Raw genomic sequence first — 13,797 nt, 5'->3', positions numbered from 1 at the left:
AACAACCAGCTTGTAGGCGCGGGGACACAGGAGGTCAGCGCTGGGCCACATTCCTGGGGGGCTGGGAATTGGGCCCAGGCTTTGGACATGAATTGTCCTTTGCAAGACCCATGGCTTGGGCTAAAAAGGCCATGTTCTACGCAAGCAATAATCATGTGATTACAGCAAATGCTTAACTTGGAGTTAGGGAGGGGGGAAGTAAACGCTGAAGCAGGGCAAAAATGACCTGTCCAATAGGTACCACGGTAATGGGGTTATAATGTCCCCCACTTCTATTCCGCCCCTCACCATCTGGACAAAGAAGGTGCTAACAGCATGCCTGTTAGAGACAGCTCGGGATATCTTCCCCCTGGTTCTTCCCTTGCAGTTGGTTTGTTAAAGAGATTTATGGTCATTCCTGCTGTCAAGAGAGCCAAATTCACAGCGAAAATGCATATGCCAGGCAGGTTAAGTGGTAAATAACAAACGGGTGGGTATCATTATATGCCTCACCTAGCCATTAATATGCATTTTATAACCATTTATGTCACCAAATAAGGGTTTGTGGGGCGCTGTAGAAGTGTGTGTGTTTACATATTGTTTTAGATAAAAAGTTGTAAAGTAGCGAACTCGGGGCTCACTTCCTTGGTCGCAAGGCAAAGGGAACCAGCGGACTAGAGGCTGTAACCGAATAAACGCTCCTTAACACTCCACCCGGCTCAGTCTCTTTCCTCAATCGACCCCGCAACACAGCTCTCTGCACCACCAGCGTTTAGAGGTGACCTGACGTCCTTCCTTTCGGCTCATCAAACTGGGCCCAGGGATATTCTCGCCTGGGACAGGGCTCGCCTTTTTGAGGCCCTCAGAGGACGGGAAAGCAGAGCGGTCTCATTGCTGTAGTAAAAAGCATACTTTATTTTGGTTTAAGGCAATCCAATACAAACCAGCTCACGTCAGACATTCGACACAAAGTACAACAGTGTAAAGTCTATACAGGTCACCACCCATGCAAATAAAAAATAAAGTGAATGGTAGGGCAGGGAAAGAGAGAGAAAAGAGCCAAACAGCCCCAGTAACGTGCTGGGTGGTTGCTAATTCTCAGACCTTGGAGAAACGTCCCCTAGCTTGTAACGCAAAGTTGGATTGGAGGCTTGACTGTACAGTGGCCCCCCTTCTCCTGGAAATATACACACCCCAGCCTGGAAGACTCATGTTGCGTCAGCAGCACTGCGTAGCCACCCGCATGGGCACAGGGCTGGTGCCTGAGCTGACAGCTGTGATTTTTCCAGAGCTGGGCACGCACAGCCCCATGTCCAGGCCTCCTGTGCATTGGCTGCTAGCCACACCAGCACCAGCGCAGGGTGGGAAGCCAGCTTGGGCGTGCAGCACCGTGTTTGTACACTTCACAGCACTGGGCACAGGACCGCACTGGCATGCATCACCCACTAGCGACACTTGGACAGAACTGGGCATGGCACTGCAGGGCACCGGGCCCCCTGCTAGCAACACATGGACGGCAACGCGGACAGTGCGACACGCTCAAGCACGGCCTGCTCGCCCCGCTCCTGCAGGGCTGGGCAGCAGTGCCACCTTCTGCCCGCTCTGGGGGGGCTTCTTCCTTCGAGTGGCACGTGGACAAAGTTGATCTGCACGCTGCAAGTGCAAAGGGGGGGTGGGGGGGGGGGAGGCGACATGGTCGGGACCCTCCCCCGCCCCCCAGTTTGGGATGATGAAGCTCAGTAAGTTCATGGACAAAAAGCAACAGCCGCTCACCAGAGTCAGCCTTGTCCCACTCACCAAACCCGATAGGCTGAAGGTTATGAAAGACCCTCCTGCTCCTGCCTCCTCCCCTAGGGCTTTGGTGAGGAGTCAGGCAGCCTCTGAGCTCATCTACCAGCGGAGCCCGGTGCATTAGGCAGCTGAGCACCTCTCTTGCCCTGGCTGGTGACTCAGAAGCAGAGACAAGCGGCTCCCTGCAGCCTGGACTCCCCGCTGCTTGGCTTCTCCCACGGGCTAGCTCAGCGGCTCCCTGCCTGGCGTGCTGGCTTTGTGGATCCCAGTCTAAGGCACCTCGCTCTCCCCATTCACTGGCTGGGAGCCCGGGCGCCTCACCCAGGCTTTGCGGCTGGCAGTGGTGTTCCTGTGATTGTCTAGGTGCTGTGACCCGTGGCGTTGCAACGTTCTAAGTCCCTACTGTGGAGCAGGGCCTCACTGTCCATGGTGACCTGCGGGTAACCATGACTGCATCCCTTGATCCCACTGGGAGAGGTGACTGGCGCCTTATGGACCCTCCCATTCCAGTACTCTGCAGATATACGCATGGATCGGCTCCCATGCTTCTCCCTCTCATGCAGACGGGAGCAGTGTGATGGGGCTGCCCGGGGATCACACGGATTGCTGGACCCTGAGTGCTAACACTGGTTGGTGGGGTTGTGCCTACCTTAGGTAGGGCTCCAAGCCCCTCCTAGTCCTCACGTGAGTTTGTATCATGGAATCTGGGAATCTCCTAAAATATACCATGCTCTTAGGGCTGTGTTCTGCTACTCAACCACTGGGCCATTGCTAAACATGGGGCGGGAGGAGAATCCGCAGGGAATGCAAACGTGGTAATTACCTAACCAGTTACTGGGCTACTGTGAAACAAGCAACGGGGCCTGAGAACCACACTTTAGGATATCCCTGGAGTTTTCTTATATACAGGTCTCCTACCCACCCATTTCAATTGGTCATTAGGGCATGTGTGACAGCCCTGGCTCCCCAGGAGACAGAACATGTGACCAAACTTGTTTTTAAAAGAGGCTGCCCCACTGAGGGGCTGACAAGGGCGGCAGAAGGTCGAGGGACCAGCTGAGATTATAGCGCTGAAGTTTTAGGGCTACATGCACCTTCTTGTCTCCTCAGCCTTGTTAGCAGACAATAGTCCTGCGAACCTCATTATAAAAAGTGGCAAAAGATGGAGAGATGTTTGACCCCTACCAAAGTGTAACACTGGCACCTTGGTGCAGCAGAGAGACACACTTCCTCTCAGCCCTCGGCAGCAGAATTCTCCACGCCTTAATGCATGTACAGAGTGTGAGCTGCAGTTCCAGCCTACCCTACGGGATGAGGTTCAGCTTTTATTTTGGTGCTGCCAGCAGCCACGAAATGCATAGGTACTAAAGGGCAAATCATGATTCCTCCCCTCGTCGTCAAAGCATCTCCATGAGGCATTACACTGCGCCTGCCATGTTCAAAGGGGCAGCACTCTGTGGGAAGGGAACTCTGCACAGATCAAACACAGGGCTGAAAAAGCGCGAGGTGGTTACAGGCAAAACACAAAACAAGCCTGTATGGAGCTTTGCAAAATTGGACTGATAAAGGATGGAGCGTTTGCAGCTTTTGTGCAGCCAGAGCAACGGCAGAGAAAACAACACAGATACCTGGTGTCTGAAGCCAACTTAAAAGTCTGCCAAGCTGAGACACAAGCCAAGTCAGCAAAACAGCAAGGCGACGAGGAGAAATGTTAGCACACTGAAGACAGCAGGTGGGCTGTACACGGGCTATAAAATACTCAGAATCGTTTGGAAAGGGAAGGAGTAGAAAGAGGCTTGGCGGAGTAGCTGATCTGCCGAGAACCCAAAGGGAAACGGGTGATGTGGTACTCCACTACAACGCCAGCTGGGGATGACAGCTCACATAGCCCATCCCCCTCCTCTCCCCTTCATCACCCTGGGCTTGTCCTTTTAAAAGTATTAAAAGTTTTCTGCCGCACATTGCTTGTGTCTGAGTCCCACAAACCCTTCCACTGATGCATGAGGATGTGCCAGTGTCAGAACCCAGCTGCTTCCCCGCCCATCTGCCTAAAGACAAGTGTGGAGTAACAGTCCATGGAGGAATCTCACTGGAAGTTCTGGCTACCTTGGTATCCAGCTAGAGAGAGAGTAAACAGCTGACAAAAGAGGCCTGGGGTTTTTTCGTCGTCTGACTCAAACACCCCTCTTCCCGCCGCCTCGTCAGATCTGTGTCTGAAGGGTATGGCCGGTAGGGGTGTACGGAGGTGGAGCTGGGCTCGGCTTGATGCCACGTCCCTTCATGTAGGAAATGAACTGGTCTGGGATCTCAGCCAGGACATCTTTGGCCAGCCGGGCCATACTTAGAACGTGGTTTCCTGTGCGGTCGATGTAATCCCGGAATGGAACAAACTGGGAGAGAAGGAAAGCATGTCAGACATACGAAAGGCAGAGAGATTTTCAAATGGAGATGGGGGATGCTGCTCCTACACAAACCAGTAGCAACGCATCAGATGGCGGGGGGTGGGAGTGGCCGATGTCCTACATGCCCTTCTAAGGACTCTCTCACTTTTCCACCAGCCAGTCTGCTTTGTACACGCCTCACAGAATTGTAGAGGGTTGATGTGAAGTGTAGATTGAAGTCCCAGCCACTACCAATGTGTGGATTTGGAAAGGAAGGCTTACAAGAAGGAAAAGCCAGGAAGCTTTAGTTCTATCATGTACAGATTAGGAGAAGCCCACTGAATCCTGGTATGGAAATGAGGGTCTAGGTTTTTTTTTTTCCTCCCCAAGCCAATAGATGAAACATTTCTTTGTTGGTAATTGATAGTCGTTCCCCCCTTCTTGAGAGTCTCCACTGAAATCCTTTTCCAGTCACCTCATCATGCCACGTGTTAGCTAAATCCAGGAAGGCTGTGGGACATGTGGCAGATCCTCAGATGTGCTGCTGCCACTTGTTTGATCCCAAACACAGTAGTGGGTAGGAAAATTCCCACTGCCTTAGCACAAGCCTGCTCTGTGGAATGGAAACCTGTTACGGGCTCCACTTCTGCACCCCTGAACACTGGGTAAATTGGGAAGGTACAGAAGGATCTGTGATAGTTTTTGACATGAACTAAATGAAATGAAGGGGATGGAAACAGCAGAGCTAGGACAGTGTTGCTTTTACCTGAACAATGTCTCGCTCAGCGACCTTCCCTCGGGATGAGATTCTGATGTCATCGCCGTCCAGCTCCACCATGGCTGTGAAAGGGCAGAAGGGGGGGAGAGGAGAAGCGAACAAAGGGTTAACTGTGTAGTTAATGAAATGCTGGAAAGGAACTCACAGGTATTTCAGTGCAGAAAAGACATAGAGTGGTGCTGATTGGTATATTTATCAATGATGAACAGTGAGGTGGCAACATTTGCAGATAAAAAAATTACAGAGATGACCAAAGCTTGTTAGGAACTTCAGAGAAACCTATTTGAGCTAGGGGAATGGACAGCCCAGTGACAGAGATAATTCAGTGCTGATAAACTCAAGGACATGTACATTGGAAGAAATAATTTGAACTACTCATCTGACTTACTGGGTTCTAAATTAACTGTAACCACTCAAGAAAAAGACCTGGAGACCATTGTAGATAGCCCACTGAAATCTCAGCTCAGTGTGTAGCTGTGGTATTAAAAAACAAAAAAGTTAGGATGTTAAGAATGAGAGAAAATAATACTTAAAATATTACAATGCCCTTAAACAAAGCAATGGGACACTCTCATCGGGAATATTATGTTCAATTCCGGTCACCCCATCTCAAACGATCTAACAGAAATAGCAGGGTTTCTGAAATGGATGGCGAAACGGATTAGAGGCTGGCACAGCCTATTGTATGAGGAGAGACTGAAAAGATGTGGCTTGTGTCCTTTAAAGAGATGTATAAAAAGAACATGATTAGAAAAGAAATAATAAAGAATAATGATACCAAATAATAAATGGTACAGAGAAGGTAAATCAGGAGCTCCTGTTTACCCAATCTCAAAATACAAAGCAAAGGGATATTTAAATAAATGGAAAAGGGAGCGTATTTAAAACTGATAAACAAAAATGCTTTTCCAACGTGACTTTCAATCAACCTATGGAACTCACTGCCACAAGATATCTTTGTGGCCATGAGTTTAGAAGGCTTCAAAAAAGGATCATCGCTCCTGAGAGTAATTAGAACATCAACAGTTACACTGGATAAAATTGAACAGGGCCGTGCTGTACTCTGCAGGGAGCTGGACCTAAATTCTGTGGCAAGCTGCCTGGATTCTAGAGTTGAATTTCTATGCATTCTGCAGCAGCTTCAGCTAAATTAAAAACATATATTTAATAGAAGTTTTTCTTTAATGAAATATTAAAAGGAACAATGCAATCAGCACAGCAGCCTCTGTGTTATTTATTTGGGGACTATGGGAAAAGCAAATTAATTGTATGTTTCTGCTAAAATGGTCAGCAAAGAAAGTTAACGATGACCCTGTCATTGCCTTCTTTAAGTTTCACAGTTAACATGCAACTGAGTGGAAAAGTGGGCGGTTCACACCCCTTAGAGCTATTTTTTTGAAAATGAAAGAGGAGTAAAGCTACTAAATTTCTGCGTAAGCAACAACCTGGTGATAACAAACATGCTATGTAAAAAAACAAAACCTTAGAGGAAGTGGATGTGTCTTTCAGCTGATGGGCAAATAAAGAATATGATAGAATTTGTACTTGGGAATCACAGATGGAAATCAAGTGTGTTGTCATGCAGATTGTTTGCTATCAGATCAGATCAGAATTCAGTGCCGGCTTAAATGAGGTTGAGGCTGACAGCAAAAGGGCTAGAGCTGAGATCTATGACATGGACAAATTGAAAGAACTAGATATCAGGAAAGAATACAAAGAAACTTGGCAGAAAAATAACACATCTCCCGTGAAAGGAGAAATGAATGTTGAAGAGACATGGAACAATGTGAAAAATGGGATTACGAGAATGGCTGAACAAGTGTTGGCTTACCAGGTCACAACAAAGAAACCAAGGTGGATAACAGATGAAGTGCTGCAGCTGAGTGACAAGCACAGGAAACTGAAGGAGAATAAAAAGGAGGACAAAAGTCTCGGGGCAGGTCTACATTAGAAGCGCTACATCGGTGCAGTTGCACCAATGCAGCTGTACCTCTGTAGCGCATTGGTGAAGATGCTCTATGCCGATGGAACAGTACTCTCCCATCAGTGTCATTACTCCACCTCCATGAGAAGTGGAAGCTATGTAGGCAGGAGACGCTCTCCGGCTGACATGGCACCTGGGTGGACAGCACTTAGGTCACTGTGATTTGCGTCACTCGGGGGGCTTTTTCACATCTCTGAGCAAAGAAAGTTAGATCGACCTGCCCTAAGAGCTGAGTACAATTGGCTGACGGAGAGAGAAAACAAAAAGCGAAGAGAGACCAAAACAACTGGATAAGCGAACAATGTAAAGAAGGAGAAGAACATGCAAAAAGAAATGTGACATGGGCTGTATCACAAGACAAAAGAAATGTGTGAGATATATGGGTTGAATATGTTGGCGGAGAAAGACCAGTGTGAACAAATAATTGAGGATAAAGAAGCAAAGAATGTGTATTGGAAAGAATATTTTGAAGAGCTGTACAATGTGCAGAATACAGTGACTGAAATGATCCTAGAGAAGCTTTTCAGCTCAAATGAGGGGGAGCAGATGTCAGCATTCTTAGAGGAAGAAGTAGTAGTAGTAAAAGTCTCAACAGAAAAGTGGACAACGGCACCAGGAAGTGACACCGTAACCACAGAGCTGCTGCAAGCCGGTGAGGAATACATGGTAAAGGCACTGCACAAGCTATTCAACAAGATTTACAGAGAAGAGCAAGTGCCACGCGTGTGGGGGAAGTAATAACGGTACTGAGCTATAAACACGGATATGTGAGGAAGTGCAAGATCGACAGAAGAATTAGCTTATTGAGCGTGCCTGGAAAAGTATTCCCCAAACGCTGTAGAGGGGTAAAGCAACACTTGCAGAAACACAGGCTGGATTTAGAGCAGAATGAAGTACAATAGATCAGCTGTTTATGATATGACAGATACTGGAGAAGAACACAGAACACAAGTGAGCCTGTTACTTTATAGACTTCAAACAGGCTTTTTATAGCATTTGGCAGGAAGGTTGCTGGCAAGTTATGAGACTGTATGGCATCTCCAAAAAACCGATCAAGTTGATAGAAAACATCTACAGCAAGCTGATGAGTGCAGTTAAAGTAGACAATAAGTTGACGGAATGGTTCAGGAGGATCATTGGAGTGAGACGAGGAAGCACGCTATCACCAGATTTGTTCATCTTGGTATTGGAAATAATAACGGCTGTAGCACCAAGAGATGAAATGGGAGGAGTGATGTTATGTGATAGGACACTGTGTAACCTTAGATTTGCAGGCAATATTGACCTCACAGCATTGACCACGGAGGATTTACAGAGAATAACTGACCAGGTAGACTGGGAAAGCAGAACGTTCAGATTGAATATCAGCATGGGAAGATAAAATTGACAGTAATTGGGAGACAAGAGGAAAAGGTAAAGATCAAATTTGGAGACAAAGAACTAGAATATGTGGGAAAAGGTGCATACCTTGGAGGACTAGTATTGAAGAAGGGGAATTATGAAGATTACACCAAAAGAAGAGTTGGACTAGCCACAGCTGTATTCAGAAAACTCCGCAAGATCTGGAAGGTTAAAGCCATTTTGATAAAAATAAAAAGCAGTGTATAAGAGACAGCTGTCATGCCAACACTGCTGTACAAGTCGTAACGTTGGGGTATGAAGAAAGCCGATGAACGGAAGGTTTTGACTGCAGAAATGAAGTGGCTGAAGGGAATATTGAGAATTTTAAGACTGCAGAAAATAAAAAATGAAGAGATAAGAAAATGGCGAGGGCAAGAAATAATGCTGTTTCAGGAGATTCAAGAAAGATGACTGGAATGGTTTAGATGTGTCCAGAATGGTCCTGGAAAGGATACCATACCTGGCAATCATACCAGAATGCAAGGAACAAGAAATAGAGGAAAACCAAGGATGCATAGGATAGACATAGTGAAGAATGACACAAAACTAAAAGGTTAAAGGTGAATGAAGCCGTGAAGTTGGTACAAGACAGAAAGTGGACAGTCTTAATTCAGTCCCACCGTCACTGTTGAACTAACAGCTAGGAATCAAACAATCTATTGTTTCAGGCTGTAAAATCAGCTGGTCAGCACTGCACTGGTTTGCTCTCACCATTTTTTCTTTTGTTAAAAAATTCCTCATTGATTTTTCAAAATAATATAGCAACCAATAAAAATACAAGAGCACAACTCTTAAATGAATACAGCAATCGAGAATGCAAACATATGAGCGTACTGCTTGATGTGTTTAGCTGCTGTTTTCTTTTCAAGTTTCGACACACAGAAGGGTCGATGCAGCCTCATCAGAGCAGTGGATAGTAGTTACAAATATGACTGCAAAAATGTTTTTTAATAATGACAGCATGTATGAGCCCTGTGCTAGCACAGCTGCAGTCACACATCCATGTGACACCAAATTCTGGTGCATTTTTCTCCATTTTGTTGCTGATATAAAGATATTTGTTCCTCAACCTTTCTGAGTAAACTGGAGGTGTGGTGGAAGTCTTTTTCTGAGTATTAACATGTTTTGCTGCTAATTAGACACGTCAGTATGCTTTTTATTGGTCACTGGAAGATTTCATTCATCTGTTAATTTCACTGTATGGCCTTTTGGAGAGGGGAAGATTTTGGTATTTAAAATGGGGGAAAGCCCTCAGCATGTATTACTCCTACTTTTCTGTAGTTGGGCCAGTTGAGCTGATGGTAATCCTCTGTATTATAGCTAGCTCAGCCTGCTTGATACAAAGGCTGTGGTGTCCAGGCAAATCTGTTTAACAGTTTGTTCTGGAAAAATCATAGAAATAAGTAATTGAATATAGTTCTGATGATCTGCCATATTTCCGCCCAATCTTTTTAGCTACCTACTTAACGTTTTCCTCTACTATCTGTCAGTACGGTATACAATGAAGCCACTGGTATATATTGTTTGCAAGGCATTCTTTATCATTGACCTTCTTAACAAAATCTTCTAATGGCAACATTAGCTTATTACTTTATTATTTCCAATGGCCACATTATTTAAATACATTTATTTTTCCACGTCCTGCCTAATTGTTGTATAACTGATGGCAGACATTTATAGGGAGTGTCATGTGATATATTTTGCATAAGAAATTGAAGGAATTCAATTTGTTAGTGGAAATTAAATCTGAAAATGTTTTTTTTTTTTTCTAGACATACATTTTTACTCTTTGACTCTACTGTGAAGTTAAACTTCAAACGCATGTGGGGTTCTATACCGAATATAACTCTGAGTTGATGAGCTTCTTGTTGTAATATATCCCAGGTTGTAATACATCTCTCCAAGATTGAAATGATATCTTTCTGTGAATTAAAACAGAGGGACCCCAGCTTTTGGAGCTCCCAGCCCAGCCGGGTTTATACAGTAGTTATGCAAAGCATATGTTACAAATGTTCTTCATATTGAGACATGAAGCTCTAGATTTATTAAAGTTCTGTGTAGCTGGAAAAAGATTCTACCTGTGATTCCTGGATTGCTCTCTGAGGTTGCTAAATCTAGATGGCCCTGGATATAAATCCTCACGTGTCAGAGCATGTCAACCTCTAACTGAGAAGGGCTAGGAAGTAACCTCCCCTAAAGACAGGTTGTTTCCTACCTCTGAAGCAGTTGGTGCTGGGCGCAGTCAGAGACATGAACCTGGACTAGACAGACTCTGTTCTGATCCAGTCTGGCGGTTCTCTGGTCCTACATGGAGTGATGCAGCCTGACATGCAACCACTCAATGGCATCACGTCTTGGGGTGCCCTCAGAGTGGAGCAGTTTCTGGCTCCTTGCATTGCCCGGGAGAGCGCTGTTCTGGGCAGAGTCCGACAGCTGTGAGGGAAGGGGAGCAGCCGACCGGTTGCGGCCTGACCCCAGGTGAGGAATAGTGCACAAGCTGGGTGGAGACGTGACCCCTTCCCCCCGCACCATCTGCTGGCATTGCAGTGATCAGTGCAGGCAGCAGTGCTACCAAGAACCGGTGCTGTATCTTTATCTAGCATGTCATGATGTCGTTGATCCGAGCTGGGTGGGGAGGGCAGCAGGAAGTTCAGTCCTGCCTGTGGGTGCTGGAGTTGATAATAAATCGTTGTGATTCAACAAGCAAGTGCTACAATAGGTGGCAGAGGCATCAGGATGGCAAGAGCATTTTTGCCTGAGAAGAAATGTCCTGGTCACGCAGATGAGGCTGCGATCTGTGAGCGCGTGACAGACTGAGTGCTTGCTCTCTGTGAACGAGTGGGTGGATGAGAAAGCAGCATGGTACCTAGCAGTGTTTGTGGACGGTGATGGCAAAGCACTTTACCAGCAGCGTCCCAGTGCAGATCATGGTGCTAACAGTTATACAGCCACTCTGAGGGGGGTTGGCTCTTCTGAAATACCAGAAGGGATGGCAAGCCAGGAGATGGCTGGGAGGGGAACCCGGGCATAGTTATTTGTGTGCAGTGAGGAGACCGTTCCGTGGGGCTTTCCCTGTACCAGGAGATGGCTCGAGTGAATCAGAACCTGCTGCGCTGAACTGGAACTGGCAATGCAGAGACAGGGCCCTCTGCCACGTGGCTAGCAATGAGAGAATCCTGCCTGAAAAGTCAGTTTATAAACAGGAGGAAACTTCATAACCTGCTGGTGCAGGAAGAAAACAGCCTGGATAAATACGTGGACCAGATTACACACAGAGTTACAGACATGGAAGCAGAAACTGGGTTTTCCTTAAAGGAATCAGCTGTTAATTCTGACCCGCAAGGTGACTCCTTCACAGCTGTTCAAGAAAAGATTGCTAGAGAAGTGGCTAAAAAATTGGAGGAAGTCCAGAGACATCCTGTGCTTCCAGTGAGAGAGAAGATGTCCCGTGGGTCCAGTTTCCTGAATTGGCCAGATGACATTTGCAGGTGATGTGGCGGCAAATGCCATTGGAGATGGAATTGCCCAAGCAGAGGGAAGTCACACCAAGGAAAACTAACAGCAGAGGTACAGAGCCACCTAGATACCTGTTATTAAGTGTCTGGAAACACTGATGGGCGGAAAACCATAATGCTTGCTGGACCCAGGATCTGAAACAAGTTTGACCCATAGTGAACACCCAGTGCTGAAGGGCAAGAAGATTTGTATTGCAGGAGTTAAACTGGTGACTATTAATCATCAGCCACTGCAGACAACAGGAGAAATCCAGCTGCCTCTCACCTTGGGTCGTGGCAAACAACAGGGACTTTGGTTGTGGTGACCAATGTGTTGAGTGCTGTTGAATTGGGAGGGATTTCTTCCAAGGGCATCACAAGAACTCCTGGAGTGTCAGTAAAACACGCATTATTCAGCTAACCCTCCTGGATGCGGGTAGGAGGATGTGTGGACCCTGGGGCGCAATCTATGGGGCCTGTGAGGTGTCTTTACCATGCCTACAGGGCTGACAGAGATGCAGTGCTCCCTGCGGCAGCTCAGAATAAAGTTGTGGTGAAGACAGGTCATCATGCAATAATACCCCTAGGGATAAAGGACAGTTGCTGTGAACCTGTCAGCGTGTTTGAAGCTACCAATATTCCATCAGGGTTGCTGTGCAGCAGAACTCTGTTCTGAGCCGAAGGGGGAGCTCTGGATGAGAGCAATTAGCGTGACTGAGCAGCTGTGCAGCTAGTGAAAAGTCAGACCACGGGAACAGCGTCCAATGTAGCTGATGTCTCAAAGCCTCTCACAGGGCCAGAGTTCAAGAGCTGTGCAGCAGCCCGGTCAGTAAAAGAGGTAGGGCTTGACTTGACAGAAGCAGTCGTAGAAGGCAATGAACGGAACGCCGCACTTATGATGGGCTAGTGCGTTCTCCAGGAATAAAGGAGAGCTTGGGACACATGATCGGGTACCACACCCAGTTGTGCTTAAGCCAGGAAGCGTCCCTGTGAGGCAGCCCCCACATCGAATTCCCTGGAGTATCTGGTCGCAGTGAAAGAGAAGCTAAGTCACATGCTGGAAGAAATCTTTGTCATCTGGGGCATCCCCAGCTGTAATGGTGATAAAGCCCAATGGAAACTTGAGGCATTCATTGCAGGAAGACTTAATTCACAGACAGTTCAAGACAGCGACCCACTTCCCACACAGCAGACGCATTGGATAAAAGGTCAGGAACAAGATCTTTTAGTAGTTTGAACTTGGTATCTGGATGCCATCAGATTCAAGTGGCACCTGAGAATCAAGTGACACCCTATGGACTGTTTCGACCCTGCAGAACACCTTTGGCACTTATGAATGCACCAGGGACGTTCCAGAGGGTAGCAACTGATTTAATCCAAATTCTGAGAACTGAAAACATCCTCACGTGTTTAGATGATTTCGCTTGCTTCCACAAGGCATAGGAGGAACATCTGGCAGGACGGGAAAGGCCTCAAAACCTTTTTATGGAGTCAGGGTTTCAACTTGCAGGAAACTAATGTCCGTTTGTGAGGCGTGGCATCACCTTCCTAGGTTGATATAGGTTGATATAGCTGAGGTTGGTCCTGCTTTGAGCAGGGGGTTGGACTAGATGACCTCCTGAGGTCCCTTCCAACTCTAATATTCTGTGATTCTATGACATAGCATCGTTGGGGCCCCAACCCCAGAAACTGAACATGATAAAGGTCTAGAAGGTTTCCACAAACCTGGAGGAGGCAGTTGGCCTCTGCAGTTTCTAAAGGAGATTTGTAAGAAATGTAGCAGAGCAGGTGGCTCCCCTGTACCAGGTAACCAAGAGTGACTTTGTCTGGATAGAGCAACACCCAAAAGTGCTCGAGTCACTGAAGGAAGGACCCCTAAATCATGCTGGGCTTTAATTCCTGGATCCAACCCGTCCATTCGTGAAAACCTGAGATGCCTCCAAGGCTGCTGCTGGATTTGCACTGTGAACAAATTGATGAGCTCAGTAT

General features: G+C 46.8%; 1 protein-coding gene across 1 annotated transcript in view; it reads right to left on the bottom strand.

Annotated features, from left to right (window-relative positions):
• Positions 1–874: 874 nt before the first annotated feature.
• Positions 875–13,797, bottom strand: part of CPNE5 (copine 5) — a 149,492-nt gene continuing 136,569 nt past the window's right edge. The window contains exons 20-21 of the mRNA XM_067531656.1: positions 4,918–4,991; positions 875–4,160 (exon numbers count right to left, since the gene is read on the bottom strand). Of these exons, the coding sequence (XP_067387757.1) occupies positions 3,972–4,160; positions 4,918–4,991 (263 nt within the window). The 3' untranslated portion in view covers positions 875–3,971. The remainder of the gene's footprint in view (positions 4,161–4,917; positions 4,992–13,797) is intronic.

Source organism: Emydura macquarii, unplaced genomic scaffold (genome assembly GCF_026122565.2).
Source record: "Emydura macquarii macquarii isolate MOO-44397 ecotype Brisbane River unplaced genomic scaffold, CSIRO-AGI_Emac_v2 contig_3220, whole genome shotgun sequence".
NCBI lineage: Eukaryota > Metazoa > Chordata > Testudines > Chelidae > Emydura > Emydura macquarii.
The sequence above is the reverse complement of the archived record's forward strand: the minus strand, read 5'-3'. Positions and strand labels throughout refer to the sequence as shown.